The sequence below is a fragment of the Lithobates pipiens genome, unplaced genomic scaffold, assembly GCF_037356315.1.
Source record: "Lithobates pipiens isolate NorthernLeopardFrog02 unplaced genomic scaffold, aLitPip1_a1.2 Scaffold_1, whole genome shotgun sequence".
NCBI lineage: Eukaryota > Metazoa > Chordata > Amphibia > Anura > Ranidae > Lithobates > Lithobates pipiens.
This window is the reverse complement of record NW_027507685.1, coordinates 113243148-113260656: the sequence shown is the minus strand read 5'-3', so window position 1 is coordinate 113260656 and position 17509 is coordinate 113243148. Positions and strand designations below refer to the sequence as shown.

The 17509-nt window shown below is 46.6% G+C and overlaps 1 protein-coding gene across 1 annotated transcript; it reads left to right on the top strand.

The window, feature by feature from the left end:
• Positions 1-296: 296 nt before the first annotated feature.
• LOC143987312 (uncharacterized) lies at positions 297-11564 on the top strand. Its single transcript, XM_077485951.1, has 8 exons — positions 297-401; positions 516-707; positions 2821-2977; positions 3083-3181; positions 3894-4136; positions 5621-5649; positions 5997-6075; positions 11337-11564. The coding sequence occupies exons 1-8, from the start codon at positions 297-299 to the stop codon at positions 11363-11365; spliced, it is 933 nt and encodes a 310-aa protein (XP_077342077.1). The 3' UTR covers positions 11366-11564.
• The last annotated feature ends 5945 nt before the right edge of the window (positions 11565-17509 follow it).

Here is a 17509-nt window from a genome sequence, read left to right as displayed (position 1 = left end):
CATTAGTTGGCACGTCCACTCAAGGTAGACCAGATGGCCAAGAAAATTCAGGGAATAAAGAAGGAAGTGACAATCCTACTGCTTATTACTTTCTGAATGAAGCGCCTCCCTCCAAGGGTCGGTTTTTTGGCCTCTGAGTCCTTCAGCATGATTCAGGAGGAGGAGAACGTCATGATGTCAGCGTCTTCTCAACGGGGTCTCTGTCTTTTGTCACCTCTACACCTGTCCCGGGGTTAAACCATTTCCCCTTTCAGAAATCTGAACCGCAAAATCCGAATGTGTCCCTAGGCTGTGGGATGGAGCCTCCGCACAAGGATCCAACAGAAGATTGTGTGAGCACGCAGTCTAAACTGATGGCACCAACTGGAGGGAATGCAGGTCACAAGCTACTAAATAAAGGGGTACCCGGGCTCCCAACTAGCACACAAGGAACACTGCTTTGCTCCCAAACGTCTGTATACCCACCGCACGCCGGGCCCTAGCTCTGTTCCACAATCCCACAGGACAAGTGAAAGAGCCAATGCTTTCCAAAATTCATTAAGGGTATTCCTGGAAGGGGGAATATTAGCCCGCCACTGGCTCGGCCAGGCTTGCCAAGACCTAATGTGGGGAACACAAAGCAGAAGATAGAGGAGAAAACGGGGATCACGGCACCAAGCAAGCTTGTCGGGAGCAGCCTCAAGACTCTGAAAGCTGCCGCAGCAAAGGTTTGTATACACTGAGGACATGTCAACGTTTTCTTTGTATTAGAGAGAGAATATCATAAGCATGTATGTTTTCAGGAACTTAATCAGTCCCCCCCCCCCCGCCCTGTGCACCCCGGCTCCCCTGTAATGCTTTCTAGCTTGCTCCAGGAGTGTCCCTCAGTGCACCTTAGCCCCCTATAGTGCTTGCTTCAAAGCTTCCATCCCCCCTTGTGCACCCCCAGCCCCCTGTAGTGCTTTTTAGCTTGCTCCAGCAGTGTCCCGCAGTTCACCCCAGCCTACTGTAGTGCATCCTGCAAAGCTTCCAGCCCCCTTGTGCACCCTACCCCCCTGTAGCTTGCTCCAGGCGTGTTCCACAGTGCACCCCAGCCCCCTGTAGTCCCTGCTGCAAAGCTATCAGCCCCCCTTAGTGTCCCCAACCTCCAAGTGTCCCCCCAGTGCACCCTAGCCCCCTGTAGTGCCTTCTAGCTTGCTACAAAGCTTCTGCCCCTCCCCCCCTCTAGTGCTTCCCAACCCCCTGTAGTGCGTTCTAGCTTGCAGCAAGCTTCCAGCCCCCTTGTGCCCCTACCTCAGTGCACCCCAGCCCCCGGTAGTACGTTCTAGCTTGCAGCAGAGCTTCCAGCTCCCTGTAGTGCTTTCTAGCTTTCTCCAGGAGGGTCCCGCAGTGCACCTTGGCCCCCTCTCTAACTGCTGCAAAGTATTCAGCCCCTCCCCAAGCACCGGAAGTGTCTCGCTGTACACCTTAGCCCCCACCTAGCTTGCTGCAAAGCTTCCATTTCCCCTTAGTTCCCCCAACCTTCCACAGTGTCCCACAGTGCACACCAGCCCACTGTAGTGCCTTCTAGCTTGCTACAAAGCTTCCAGCACTCCCCAAACGCCAGCAGTTTTCAACAGTGCGCCCCCCCGCCCCCCCAGTGCTTTCCAACCCCCTGGTAGTACCTTCTAGTTTGCTGCAGAGCTTCCAGCCCCCCTTGTGCCTCCTACCTCACTGCACCCCCAGACCCCTGTAGTGCTTTTCTAGCTTGCTCCAGGAGTGTCCCACAGTACATCTTAGCCCCCTGTAGTGCTTGCTGCAAAGCTTCCAGAAACCCTAATTCCCCGCCCAACCTCCCAGTGTCCCCCAGTGCACCTTAGCCCCCTGTAGTCATTTCTAGCTTGCTCCAGGAGTGTCCCACAGTGCACCTTGGGGCCCCCCTCCCTAGCTGCTGCAAAGCATTCAGCCTCCCCCCCCCCCCCCCAAGCACCAGGAGTGTCCCACAGTACACCTTAGCTCCCACCTAGCTTCCATTCCCTCTTCCCTCTGTCCCACAGTGCACCCCAGCCCCCCATAGTGCCTTATAGTTTTGCTACAAAGCTTCCAGACCCCCTCCCCCCCCCCCTCTCCTCCCAAACTTCATCAGTTTTCAACAGTGACCACCCCCTAGTGCTTCCCAAACCCCTGTAGTACTTTTAGGTTGCTGCAGAGCCTCTAGTCTCCTATCGTGCCCCCCAACCTCAACAGTGCACTTTATTCCCCCTGCAGTGTCTCCTAGCATGCTGCAAAACTTTCAGACCCCCCCCAGTGCCCCCAACCTCCTACCCGTGTCCCACAGTGCACCCGAACCCGCGTAGCACAGTCCAATCTCCCGTAATGCCCCTGCAAAATCCTCAGCCTCCCTAGAGACCTCTAGCCCACCTCCAGACACTCATCCCTCACCATTGTCCCCAAGGATTTGGGTATCCCGGTGCTCTGTAGCCCAGCACTGTACCACCTCCTTCTGGATTGAATGACATCCAGCATCATCCCACTCCAAGATTCTATGAGCCCGGGGGCATCCTGGAAACGCCCGCTGTCATTGTGCAACCCGGACTTCCTTGTATTGCTGGATAGAGTGGGGCTCATGTCATTTCATGTCCAGGGGTTGGAGAAGAGAAAGTTACATCAGAAGACTGCCAGCTTGAAGATCTACATGAAGGGAAAAGAAATGGGGTTAGCGGGTCTTTAAAAAAAAAAAATAAACACCCTCTGCAGTTTGGCTTCAGTGAACTTTGAACTGGGATAAATAGTTTGGGTTTTTTTTTCCCCTCAGTGTACCGCTATACATATAATAATTCTCCTTTCCTCTTTTATATAAAGCCCTGGTCTACTGCTCTGCTTTCGAAGCTCCCCAGCACTCCAACCCACCCCCCCTCACAGCTCTGCACTCCGAGCAGCGGAGGATTGGCAGCAACGCCAAACGTCACCACCTATTTGCAAGATCCGCCTCCTGACGTATCCACAGTGCCATCTACTGGTGAGAAGAATGTGAAGTATCAATGCTGGGAGAGATCATAGGAAATAAAAAATACTTTTTTTTTTTTTATTTTTTTTTTTTTTTAAGTCTTTATATCGTCTGCAGGAATCAAATCTTTCCTTAAGCCGGGAAGTTCCGCTCTGCAGCCGCCACTTCCCCTGAGCTCCCAGAAATCTTTCATAAAGCCAAGATCCAACCTCCCAGGTAAGCAATGAGTGATGGAGTCATTTTGGGGGGTGGGGCAAACCTGAAGAGGACTTGGTGATGGCCTCCACACAGCAGTGAGAGGGCAATATCAAGAAGAAAAATCGCATATTTGAATCCAAAAGATGCCATAGAAATGTCTTTATTGTCATGAGCCAGACAAAATTGCACTGCTGATCCGTTGATGCGTTTTCCACTGACGTCACAGAAGTCTGTCCAGGCACAGCGTCATCCCGACAATGGAAGTCGGGATCCGCCAGGTGCCCGGACTAATGCCCAGCCTCTCTGTGAGCCTGAGCGGGCTTCTCCCTCTCCCCCCCCCCCCCCCAAAACAATCAGCGCTCCAATGAGCGAGGAGGGGGGCGGAGCTGTGACTGATTAGTATCCAGCTGTCTGCTCAGGGAGTGAGAACCGAGTGATCTGCGGTGTTTGATCGCTCAGCTCTCAATGTTAGAGGCGCCGGGTAACAGAGGCTGCATCCACCTAGGCAAGTATGAATCTAAAACAAGCTCAATGCCCATAGTTCTCTTTTTAAGGCTTTTAAATCATTAATTGTGGCCCTAGTGGCTCGGTCATTGCAAAGACGAACGGTACCCTAAAGCGGTTTACCATGGGGGGATGGGGTTGTAAACCCAGTTCACGTACTGATGCAATCCGGTGCCAGTCACCGTAATAAAGGTGAAGAGATGAACTTTATTGATCCGTTTTTCAGGATTACCAGGAAGAAAGATGCAGCTTCCTTTATTGCTGTCGCAGAGGAAGATTGTCCCGGTGAAAGGAGAAGGCCCTCCTGTCAAAAATACAGCCAAGCCACCCGTGTCAGCGACTCCGACAGCAAACACTAGAGATTTTGTCTTCAAAGGGGTTGGAAAACCGAATATTCCCACATCTCTGACTCAGCCGATGAGGCCAGAACCTTCCGGAGAATGTTCAAACCATCCACTTCCTGTGACTGGTATGGGTCGGTGATCACTGCTGGGGTAGTTTTTAATAGGAAATGTATGACCCCAGCGCACATTCATCACCATTGTACAAATAATACAAACCACATTCCTCACTGACACACCCCATAGAAGATTACTGGAAATGTCTCCTGTCATGGTGTGAGTGCTGCCTGTCTGCTTTCCACAATCTTTCTGCATTCCCAGCATGCTCTGCAGCTTCTATTTCTAAGGACTACATATCCCAGAGTATCTTGCTGATTCCCCCACTGACTCCACCTCCTGAAACTCCTCCTTTCAGAAGGTAGGACTACATATCCCAGGGTATCTTGCTGATTCCTCCTCCTTTCAGAAGGTAGGACTACATATCCCATGGTTAGACCAATTTTTCTTTGAATCTGGGAGCCAGCTAAAAAAAAAATTGGGAGCCAGGTTGCCAGTAACAACTTACATGGGGTGGTAAGTGGAGCTTAACCCCTTCAATACCAGGTACTCTTCACTACTAATGCTGATAACGGCATTTGTTTACATGGGATCGGCTGTGATTGGTCACAACTGATCACTTGGTAAAGGGCTTTTTAATTTTATTTTTTTTAACGATCGGTTTGTGATCAGCTGTGTCCGAAGGCCACAGCAATTCTAGTGCTTGGCGGGGGGGTTCTGGGCATACTGGACGATCACGTTATAGCGAGGTCGGCAAGTGGGAGGGGATGCAAATGTGGGTGGCTGACCTAGACCCAGGCACCAGGACGCAATTTCTAGTGACCTGGGATTTGTAAAGCCCTGACCTATCCCGTGGGTACCGTGCTGATTCCTGTGCTGACTCCGCCTCCTAGATCTCATCCTCTTTTAGGAGGCGGTCTCTGGGACATGTGTGACCACAGCAGTGCCTGTTCATGGTGCATAGCGACTCCGTGTCACACAATTCCAGGAATAAAAAAAAAAAAAAGATCTGGTGACAGAATAAACTGTTATTGTGTAACATCAGCATTGTAATAAGAATACAAACAATTCTCATCACTGACCATCCAATAGAAATAGAGCAGGGGGTCTCCAAACTGCGGCCCTCCAGTTGTTCAGGAACTACAATTCCCATCATGCCCAGTCAGGTGTGTGGCGAATGGAAAACCTCCTGTCATGGTGTGAGCGCTGCCTGTCTGCTGGACGCCTCTTTCCACAACTTCCTCTATTCCGAGCATGCTTTGCAGCATCTACTTTTTATTTTTAAGGACTACATATCCCATGGTACCATGCTGATTCCTGACCCCGCCTCCTGAAACTCCTCACCAGAAGGCGGGCTGTGTGAAATGTGTGACACGGTACTGCCTACTCACAGGACATGGTGATGAAGATGTGGTGTGTAAAAAAAAAAAATATATATATATATATATATATATATATATATTATTATAAAACATTTTTTTTTTTTTGTGTGTTTTTTACATTTTATTCATTTCCCATTTTTTTAGAAATTAATTTTTGTACTTTGATCCCTCAGATACGGCTGAGGATTTCTGCAATCTGGAGGTAAGTGGCCTTTTTTTTTTTTTTCCTTTGCCCAGGCAGGGGAAGACTTGGGATCTGCAGTTATATTCACCTGTGCAAGACTGAAAGGGGGGGGGGGGATGGGCTGGTACACCTGTGCAAGACTGAAGGGGGGGTGGGGAGCTGGTACACTTGTGTAAGATTGGGAGGGGGGATGATTTATCTGCAGCAAAGAGCTGTGTAAATCTCGGGACTAGATGGACAGTAATGCAAAAACCTATGGCTTTGCTGTGGGATGAGTGGATTGGCCTGAGCTTGGCTTCACATGTTTTTGCAATAATTTGAGAATGTGGGCTTTGTAATGTCTCCCTTCTCCCCTCCCCCTCCAGACCTGCAAGTGCTGCCGCCTATGGAGTGAGAAGAATCGGAACCTTCTCCGGGAGATGGAAGAGCTCAGAAGACAATACGGTGAGCAGAGTCGATGTGAGCTGAATGCTGCACATTGTCTGCAGACCTCAACCAACCGCAATGTGTAGCAGAATTTTATTTACAGAGGGGCTTATTGGGGGTAGATGGCCAGGGTTTTTTTTTTGTTGGGGGGGGGGGGGGGCAGGGTTTTGTGGAGAGCGGGGGGCGGGGGTCCTTTTTGTGTCCAGAGCATCTGAGGGGCGGTCTTTTGTGATCTGTGAGAGGTAATAGTACCGATTAGAGAGAGGGAGAGGCAGAATTTATGATTTTCTTGAACATTTTTCAGAGAATATGAACGATAACGCAAAACATTTTCTCTCACTCGTGGTTAGTGTTTGGCTGAAGCCATTTATTAATCATCTGCGGCTTGAAGTCTTCTGTGGAATTTGTGGATGAGGCTCTTTATCTTCTCAGATGGTTCCTCTTGGTAAAAGTCCTCCAGTTTCTGTAAATTCTTGGGCTGTCTTCCATGAACTGCACGTTTGGGATCTCCCCAGAGTGGCTCAATGATATTGAGGTCAGGAGACAGAGATGGCCACTCCCAGAACCTTCACTTTATTCTGCTGTAGCCAATGACAGGTGGGCTTGGCCTTGTGTTTTGAATCATTGTCATGTTGGAATGTCCAAGTATGTCCCATGCGCAGCTTCCTGGCAGAGGAATGTAAAAGTTCCTTCAGTATGTTTTGATAACATACTGCATTTATCTTGTCATCAATTTTGCCCAAATTTCCTGTGTCTTTTTAGCTCACACATCCCCAAAACATCAGTGATCCACCTCCGTGTTCGTGTTTCACAGTAGAGATGGTGGACCTTTCATCATATGCGAAAGAGGGAAGGGGGCTTTCGGTGGATCAAAAGATTCTAGTGTGGTGGTCTCATTCCTGATATATTTAGAACAAAAAAAATCCCCCTATATAAATGGGATTATAAGTGACCACCAACACCACACACAAATCAAAAACATTAATATTTTATTAACAAATACAGAACAAGATACACATAAATACATTAAAACCAGAGGGACTACTAAGCAAACAGTGTCCCAATGGTGTAGCAAAATGTTATAAACACATAATTACATAAAAAAAAACAAAAAAAAAAACAACAAATATCATACTCTAAGCTGATGACCCCACACGTCATCAGCTTAGAGCAGGCATGTCCAAAGTCCGGCCCGCGGTCCGGTTTTGAACGGCCCGCCTGGTAATCTAAACATATATATCTTTTGTGGCCCCCGACGATCTCCCAGCGCCGGGGCCACAAAAGATATATAGTCCGGCTGCATTGGAGATAGGAGGCTGTACGAGCGCTGTGCACACAGGAGTATTTCCTGTTTACACTGCAGCCTCTGTAATAGGAAGTCCCATCTCCGCCATTGGACGACTGTTCTGTCCATCAAAGGAGGCGGGACTTTCTCTTAAAGAGGCCGCTGTGAAAACAGGAGATTCTCCTGTTCTTTGGCGCTTGTCCAGCCCCCTCCATGTCCCCTCCAAGGCTGCACTGATAGCAATGGTAAGTACATTCCTGGCTAATAGTGAGTGAAATCCTGGCAATGGTGGGTGCATTCCTGGCAATAAGTATGTGAAATCCTGGCAATGGTGGCTGCATTTCTGGCAATAGTGAGTGAAATCCTGGCAATGGTGGCTGCATTCCTGGCTAATAGTGAGTGAAATCCTGGCAATGGTGGCTGCATTCCTGGCAATAGTGAGTGAAATCCTGGCAATGGTGGCTGCATTCCTGGCAATGGTATGTGAAATCCTGGCAATGGTGGGTGCATTCCTGGCAATAGTAAGTGAAATCCTGGCAATGGTGGCTGCATTCCTGGCAATAGTGAGTGAAATCCTGGCAATAGTGAGTGAAATCCTGGCAATGGTGGCTGCATTCCTGGCTAATAGTGAGTGAAATCCTGGCAATGGTGGGTGCATTCCTGGCAATAGTGAGTGAAATCCTGGCAATGGTGGGTGCATTTCTGGCAATAGTATGTGAAATCCTGGCTAATGGTGGCTGCATTCCTGGCTAATAGTGAGTGAAATCCTGGCAATGGTGGCTGGATTCCTGGCAATAGTATGTGAAATCCTGGCAATGGTGGCTGCATTCCTGGCAATAGTGAGTGAAATCCTGGCAATGGTGGCTGCATTCCTGGCTAATAGTGAGTGAAATCCTGGCAATGGTGGCTGCATTCCTGGCAATAGTGAGTGAAATCCTGGCAATGGTGGCTGCATTCCTGGCAATGGTATGTGAAATCCTGGCAATGGTGGGTGCATTCCTGGCAATAGTAAGTGAAATCCTGGCAATGGTGGCTGCATTCCTGGCAATAGTGAGTGAAATCCTGGCAATAGTGAGTGAAATCCTGGCAATGGTGGCTGCATTCCTGGCTAATAGTGAGTGAAATCCTGGCAATGGTGGGTGCATTCCTGGCAATAGTGAGTGAAATCCTGGCAATGGTGGGTGCATTTCTGGCAATAGTATGTGAAATCCTGGCTAATGGTGGCTGCATTCCTGGCTAATAGTGAGTGAAATCCTGGCAATGGTGGCTGGATTCCTGGCAATAGTATGTGAAATCCTGGCAATGGTGGCTGCATTCCTGGCAATAGTGAGTGAAATCCTGGCAATGGTGGGTGCATTCCTGGCAATAGTGAGTGAAATCCTGGCAATGGTGGCTGCATTCCTGGCAATAGTGAGTGAAATCCTGGCAATGGTGGCTGCATTCCTGGCAATAGTATGTGAAATCCTGGCAATGGTGGCTGCATTCCTGGCAATAGTATGTGAAATCCTGGCAATGGTGGCTGCATTTCTGGCAATAGTATGTGAAATCCTGGCAATGGTGGCTGCATTCCTGGCAATAGTGAGTGAAATCCTGGCAATGGTGGCTGCATTCCTGGCAATAAGTATGTGAAATCCTGGCAATGGTGGCTGCATTTCTGGCAATAGTGAGTGAAATCCTGGCAATGGTGGCTGCATTCCTGGCAATAATGAGTGAAATCCTGGCAATGGTGGCTGCATTCCTGGCAATAGTGAGTGAAATCCTGGCAATGGTGGCTGCATTCCTGGCTAATAGTGAGTGAAATCCTGGCAATGGTGGCTGCATTCCTGGCAATAGTGAGTGAAATCCTGGCTAATGGTGGCTGCATTCCTGGCAATAGTATGTGAAATCCTGGCAATGGTGGGTGCATTCCTGGCAATAGTAAGTGAAATCCTGGCAATGGTGGGTGCATTCCTGGCAATAGTAAGTGAAATCCTGGCAATGGTGGGTGCATTCCTGGCTACTAGTGAGTGAAATCCTGGCAATGGTGGCTGCATTCCTGGCTAATAGTGAGTGAAATCCTGGCAATGATGGCTGCATTCTTGGCAATAGTGAGTGAAATCCTGGCTAATGGTGGCTGCATTCCTGGCTAATGGTGGCTGCATTCCTGGCTAATGGTGGCTGCATTCCTGGCAATAGTATGTGAAATCCGGGCAATGGTGGCTGCATTCCTGGCTACTAGTGAGTGAAATCCTGGCAATGGTGGCTGCATTCCTGGCTAATAGTGAGTGAAATCCTGGCAATGGTGGCTGCATTCTTGGCAATAGTGAGGGAAATCCTGGCTAATGGTGGCTGCATTCCTGGCTAATGGTGGCTGCATTCCTGGCTAATGGTGGCTGCATTCCTGGCAATGGTGGGAGCGCAGATGGGCACTGACCCTTATCTTGCTTCAGAGTTTTTTATTTAAAATTTAAAGTTTTTTTTTTTTCCTGAAACTTCCCTTTATTCGCCAATAAATACAGTATATCCAAATAACACGCCCAAGCTCATCTCTTCAACACACACAGCCACAAAGGCAAGAGAATTCTTGTTGGGCCGTGTATTAGTGTTCGAACGAACACACTTAGACCGATTTTTAATGGTTCGAAGAATGTCAGGCAAAATGGTCGGCCCTCGTGCATGTTCACTTCATCAAATCTGGCCCTCTTTGAAAAAAGTTTGGACACCCCTGGCTTAGAGTATGATTAATACTTGTTGTTTTATTTTTTATTTTTTTATGTAATTGTGTGTTTATAACATTTTGCAACACCATTGGGACACTGTTTGCTTAGTAGTCCCTCTAGTTTTAATGTATTTATGTGTATCTTTTGTTCTGTATTTGTTAATAAAATATTCTTGTTTTTGTTTTGTGTGTGGTGTTGGTCACTTATAATCCCATTTATATAGGGGGATTTTTTTTGTTCAAAAGACCTTTTCATCATAGGCCCTGTTGGCTCCTCTCCAAATGTAACGTTTATGGCTGTGGCCAAAAAGCTCAATTTTGGACTCCTCACTCCAAATGACTTTGTGGCAGAAGGTTTGAGGCTTGTCTCTGTGCTGTTTGGCGTATTGTAAACTGGATACTTTGTGGCAATTGCGTAGTAATGGCTTTCTTCTGGTGACTCGACCATGCAGCCCATCTTTCTTCAAGTGCCTCCTTATTGTACATCTTGAAACGGCCACATCACATGTTTTAAGAAAGTCCTGTATTTCACCTGAAGTTATTTGTGGGTTTTCTTTGCATCCTGAACAATTTTCCGGGCAGTTGTGGCTAAAACTTTAGTTGTTCAACCTGACCATGGTTTGGTTTCAACAGAACCCCTCATTTTCCACTTCTCGATTAGAGTTTGAACACTGCTGATTGCCATTCTCAATTCCTTGGATATCTTTTTATATCCCTTTCCTGTTTTATACAGTTCTGTTACCTTTTCCCGCAGATCCTTTGACAATTCTTTTGCTTCCCCCATGACTCAGAATTCAGAAACGTCAGTGCAGCACTGGATGAAAGATGAAAGGATCTGTCAGGAGTCCAGAAACTCATTGACCTTTTATATACACACACTAATTACAAGCAGATCACAGGTGAGGGTGGTGACCTTTAATAGCCATTCAAACCCCTTTGTGTCTCCTTGTGTACATGTTATCAGGCCAAAATCACTGGGGTATGTCAACTTTTGATCAGGGTCATTTGGGTAGTTTCTGTTGTCATTATGATATAAAGAGTAAACAGATGATTGATAATAAATGGCTTCAGAAAAAACACTAACCATGAGTGAAAAAAGTTTGTGTTTATCGTTCATACTCTCTGAAAAATGGCCAAGAAATCATAAATTCAGCCAGGGTATGTAAACTTATGAGCGTGTGTGTTGTTGTTGCTGTTGTTGTTATTAATAATTTATTTTTATTTTTTCAATTTAAATTTTGTAATCGCTGAAAATGTAATATTGATCACCTATTATCACATGATTTGCCCCTTCAGGCGCAGAGCACCATGGGAACACCGGCTGATCGCACCATATAAAGAATCTGATAGTAAAGCCAGCACTGAAGGAGATGGAAATTAATCTGATGTATATAATTGCAATGGAAGCTGCTACACTACACAAAGTATTATATACAATGTACATTCAATGTTTTATATATAAAAAAAAGTTGTATTTTTATGTAATATATAAATAAAGTGTTTCTACCCCTCCTCCATATACAACATGGCTGGGTTTTTTTTTTGCTACTCTGTTATATACATTGATTTAGAATTGCAGTCATAGATTGAACCTCTTCTGCTCCTTCTCCTCTGAGCTTATGGGGGTGGTGCCTATGTCAGAGGGAAGTGATGTGTGTGTGTGTGTGTGTGTGTGTGTGTGTGTTTTTTTTTTTCCCCCTTACAGGAAATAGTCTGTGACTATTATTATGCCATAGGTATGAATTAAGCGTCTTCTATAGATTCAGGGGGAACATTTTTCATTTCTTCCTCCAAACATTTTACACATTCACTTAATTTTGGTTTTGTTCCACCACTAATATATACTCAGCATTGTATAGCACTTTTCTCTCTGGGGACTCCAAGCATTGGCCGGGAATCACCACTGCACCATCAACGCAAGTTAGCATGTCTTTGTAGTGTGGGAGGACATTATCAAAGAACAAGGTGAGGGAAAGTCTCAAAGACGCTGGAGATACACCTGATTGCTGACTGTCACAGTTTTGTAGTGCTGTGATGCTGCCATATACCGGCGATAGCGGAATCGTGATGAGATCATAATCTATCTTGGCTAAATTATACTGAGGCTATTATTTAACCTACATCTGGTAAGCGCATCAAAATTCTGGTGACGGGCACTCGTTTACAGTTGTGTTTGGATTCACCGCGGTGATTTGATAAGCACGGATAACCTGGACTTTATTTTCCAGTTCCAGCTCTTTACAAGCTGCTACATGTTATTTTTACATCTTTCATAATTTCTTGCAGCTGTATTTGTGTAATGTTAATGTAAAATATTTTAGGTAACATATATTTTTCAGGTAATACATATTCATCTTCTGTGTGAGTTATCAATTCCCTATTTATATTTCTCTGTGTGGTTTTGTAATATTGAATAGGACCATTGGCGCAGCTTTCCAAATTTTCTTGTACTCATTCTAGTGTGGGAGGAAACCGGAGTACCCAGAGGAAACCCCAGCAAAGCGCAGGGAGAACATACAAACTCCATGCAGATAGTGTCCTGGTCAGGATTTGTACCAAGGACCCCAGTGCTGCAAGGCTCACCACTAAGCCTCTGTGCTGCCCATATGTGGCCACTGTTCTCTAAGGCCCACCCCCGCTGAGCGGGGTAAATCAGTTATGTCCACTCAACACTCCAGAAGAAATCCAAACTTATCCTAAACTACAATGTATATATAACACTCCTATATATGAATAGTTCTCCCCCCCCCCCCCCCCCCCACCCCAACAATATCACACAACTCCACACAATATACACACTTATCCTAATCTATATATAACACACACACATAATCATTTTTATTACACACCCAAATTAAAATAGAGGGGTATGGTGTTCCCCTTATTAGCAACAAAATGGATGTAAATCTTCAATTTTTTCCCCTTAGGTGTTATCTGCAAGTATGTTGTTTTTGGAGTAAACCCAGCCCCCACACAGTGCACAGATTTGTATCCCTTGTGTGAGTGAGGCCTTTGACTTCTCCATGAAGGACCTTCACTGATAGGAAGATGACTCCTACCAGGAAGAAGCCAAGAAGAGTTCCTTTCTCCCTCCCAGGATTCAACCTCCAGGGCTAGACCTAAGCCAGGGGTCTCTGTTTAGTCACAAGGCTTGGGCTGCTAAATCTCCCAAACCTGCAGACGGGTCCTCTTAAATATCCTAATAGGAGTTACCCATTTCCAAAGTGGGGGGGGGGGGTCTGTTGGCTGATGCAGTCAGAAGCTTGGATTAGAGATGTGGTGATTAGGGGCTACAAGCTGGAACCCCTGCTTCATGCTATCCAACCTGCCTGCATAACTGGCTGGACAACAAGGGTGGGTGGGGTCACAGAGCAGGACTCTAGCTTGCAGCCCCTGAGTACCATGCTTCTTATCTGAGATGCTTGTAGACCAGGTGTCCCCGATGACCAACACTTTCCCTTTCCCTCAGCTTAGAAAAGTGCGGGCGTCCCTTTAGGATTTCTAGGAGGACCTGTTTGGGGGATTTAGGGGCCCAAGGCTTGTGATTGAACCTGGCCCCTGGCTTAGGTCTGGTCTTGGAGGTTGAAGCCTGAGAAAAAAGGAAATAACTCTTCTTGGCTTCAGAGGCAGGAGGAGTCTTTTTCCAATTTTCCTGAGGCTTTCTCTGCTGGAGCAATGAGAATACATCCCGCCAGTGAGGTCTTTTTTTTTTATGTTGTCTAAAGGTGCCAATGGGATGTTCAGCAGCAGGAGGCAGGTGTCTGTTGGTGGAGTATGCTGGCCCTTTAAGGATGTTGGTGGAAAATGTTGTGCCTGTGCTTCTTAATTGGCTGGCCTAAGACCCGTAGGTGGTCATAGGGGTGCTCCTTAGGAGGTGCAAGGCTGGAAATGGGAAGGTCAATCTTTCACAGCCGTATTGGCATTTTCCTAGGAAAGAGAAGAAATGTGATCAGTAATTTTTATCTACGACACCCAACTAAAGGACACCCTAAACCGAGGAACTCTGGAAGATTCCCGGCCTAATTAAAAAAATACAACGGGGGCACATATAAACCAATAAAGCCATGGTCCTTCACAAAGGTTTGGGGGGGGAATGCAACGGATGAAAGCTTTGTGAATTGGGTCTAAGGTGTCAGAATATTACAATGCCTTCCCTTCTGGGCATCTGTAGGCTGTGTGGAGTTGGTTCTTTATAGTCAACACAATAGATGGAACGGGATGAGATGCTTGATGAGGAGCCATAGCAGTATTCAGATAAGCCGGAAGCTAACTGGAGCCCAGCGACCATCAAATTCATTCCAATCATTGATAAGCATGGTTTGGGTACTGATTTCTAAACTTACCCACTACGTGCAGAAGTCATATGAACCATTGATAAGCATGGGTGAGATTCTGTATTTCAAGATCGTCCATCCCCTGGACCAGTCTGCCTTCAGCCCAGCGGCGGTCCATTCATACCAATGACCAGCAGTGATGAGCATGGGGGAGACTGTTCTTCATGGCCACCAAGCTCCTGTAGCAGTCAGACTGGAGCCCAGCGACTGTTCATTCAATCCAATAACCAGCAGTGATAAGCAGAGGTGGGACTTTGTTCTTCAAGGCCCCCCATCCCTTATAGCATTCTGCCTTGAGCCCAGTAACCATCCAAGTACCAATGACCACCAGTGATAAGCATGGGTGAGATTTTGTTCTTCAAGGCCACCAAGTCCTTGAATAAGTCTAACAAGCCCAGGAACCATCTGTTCATACGAACCATTGATAAGCATGGGTGAGACTGTTCTTCATGTGTACCAACCCTCTGTAGCAGTCTGAAAGGACGGTCACTGGGCTCCAGTCTGACTGCTACAGAGGGTTGGTGGCCATGAAGAACACCCATGCTTATCAATGGTTCATATGAACGGATGGTCCCTGGGCTCCAGTTAGACTTATTCAAGGACTTGGTGGCCTTGAAGAACAAAATCTCACCCATGCTTATCACTGCTGGTCATTGGTAAGAATAGATGGTTACTGGGCTCCAGTCTATCCAATAACCAGCAGTGATAAGCATAGGTGGGACTTTGTGCTTCAAGGCCACCCATCCCTTATAGCATTCTGCCTTGAGCCCAGCAACCGTCCATTCATACCAGTGACCAGCAGTGATAAGCATGGGTGAGACTCTGTTCTTCAAGGCCACCAAGTCTGTGAATAAGTCTGACTGGAGCCCAGGGACCACCTGATCATACGAACCGTTAATAAGCATGGGTGAGACTCTGTTCTTCAAGGTCATCCAGCCTCTGAAGCTGTCTTCCTTGTGCCCAGCAACCCTCCATTTATACCAATACCCATCAGTGGTAAGTATGGGTGACACTCTGTTCTTCAAGGCCACCCACCCCTTGGAGCATCCTGTGGCCATCCATCCATACCAATGACCAGCAGTGATAAGCATGGGTGAGACTCTGTTCTTCAAGGCCACCCACCCCTTGGAGCATCCTGTGGCTGTCCATGCATACCAATGACCAGCAGTGATCAGCATGGGTGAGACTCTGTTCTTTAAGGCCATCCATCCTGTGTACCAGTCTGATCTGGGACCAGGGACTATCCGGTAATACTAATATGCGTCATTGCTAAGCTTGGCTGGGACTCTGATCTCTAAGCCCACCCAGCTCCTGAACCAGTCTGCATTAACATTGCCATCTAGTAACAAAATAACACTCAGCTGGTGAATGAAATAGTAGCAGGAATGTTCTTCCTGTGAAACACGTAGTGAGCGCGTAATCCATTATGAGGGAGCTTGTGAAATGTATCACCTTCATGGTACAGTGGTGTAGTGTTTAGCACTCTCACCAAGCAGTAAAAAGGGTCGCTGGTTTGAATCCCAACCAGGACACTACCTGCCTGGAGTTTGCATGTTCTCCCTGTGCCTGCGTGGGTTTACTCCGGGTACTCCGGTTTCCTCCCACACTCCAAAGAAATGCAGGTAGGTTAATTGGCTTCTGTCCCAAATTAGCCCTAGTATATGAATGGGGACCTTGGATTGTGGGCTTCTTGAGGGTAGGGACCGATGTGAGTGTGCAATGTACAGGGATAGGGACAATTGTAGACACTCACTCAGGATGGACTGGTGTCTTTATTCAACCTTACTATGTAACTATGTCGTTTACAGGGGTCATCAGCTTCATAAGAAAGCTGGGTGGAGGTTTCCCAATGTGTGTAGACCACTCCTCGATGTCCTGCATCACTTCCTCCATGAAGTCCACTGTTTCCTGCTCCACTGTTTCGCTAAACCCCCTAAACTCTTGTGTTTTGTGGCCCACCATCTCCATAATGTCCACTGTTTCCTTCTCCGCCTTCTCTATAAACTGGGCTGTTCTATCCTCCACCTTCTCTATTCTCTATAAATTCTTCCTTTTCCTTCTGCGCCTTCCCAATAAACTCCACAAAGTCGGATTTTTTCTGCTGCATCTCCTCCATAAAGGCCGCCCTTTTATGCTGCGCCTCCTCCCTAAACTCCATATGTTCTGCCGTTTTTTGCCGCACCTCCATGATGTGCGCCGTTTCCTGCTGCACCTCATCCATAGTCTGTGTTGTTTTATCCACAACCTTCTAAAACGCTGCAGCTTCTCGCTGCACCTCCCCCAAAATATCCGCAGTTTTCTGCTTCACAATCTCCGGCGTTTCCACCTCTACCTCCTCCATAATCTTTGATGTTTCGACCTCCACCTCCTCCATAATCTGCGTGGCTTTCAGCTAATTTTTTAAAACATTTTGAAAAAAACACGTAGAGTGGCTGAAAAAAAGTCTGTAGGAGATCAGCAGCAGTGAGGATTTAAGAATTTTCAAGTTGTTTTATGATATACAGAGCACAAGTAATGCTGTTGGGATTTACCTTTAATGGAGCATTCTGACACTTAGCCAGCAGGTGGAGGTAGAGTTCTAGGAGATGCTTTGTTTTCTGATATGATCTGTGGTATGATGGGTGGAAATAAAGCAATATATGGGCTTTTATATATATATATATATATATATATATATACAGTATACTGTATATGTGTGCACAGTGAGGGGAAAAAATATGACCCCCTGCTGATTTTGTACGTTTGCCCACTGACAAAGAAACGATCAGTCTATAATTTTATTGGTCAGTTTATTATAACAGTGAGAGATGGAATAACAACAAAAATATCCTGAAAAACGCATTTCAATAAAAGTTATAAATTGGTTTGGATTTTAATGAGCGAAATAAGTATTTGATCCCCGATCAATCAGCAAGATTTCTGGCTCCCAGGTCTCTTCTATACAGGTAACGAGCTGAGATTAGGGGCACTCTCTTAAAGGGAGTGCTCCTAGTCTCAGCTTGTTACCTGGATAAAAGACACCTGTCCACAGAAGCAATCAATCAGATTCCAATCTCTCCACCATGGCCAAGACCAAAGACCTGTCCAAGGATGTCAGGGACAAGATTGTAGACCTACACAAGGCTGGGATGGGCT

Coding starts and splice junctions, on each gene's coding strand:
- LOC143987312 (XM_077485951.1), top strand. CDS start 297: ATGGAGCCTCCGCACAAGGATCCAACAGAAGATTGTGTGAGCACGCAG. Junction 3,182..3,893: donor GCCAAGATCCAACCTCCCAG/GTAAGCAATGAG, acceptor TCCGTTTTTCAG/GATTACCAGGAAGAAAGATG. Junction 5,650..5,996: donor AGGATTTCTGCAATCTGGAG/GTAAGTGGCCTT, acceptor CTCCCCCTCCAG/ACCTGCAAGTGCTGCCGCCT.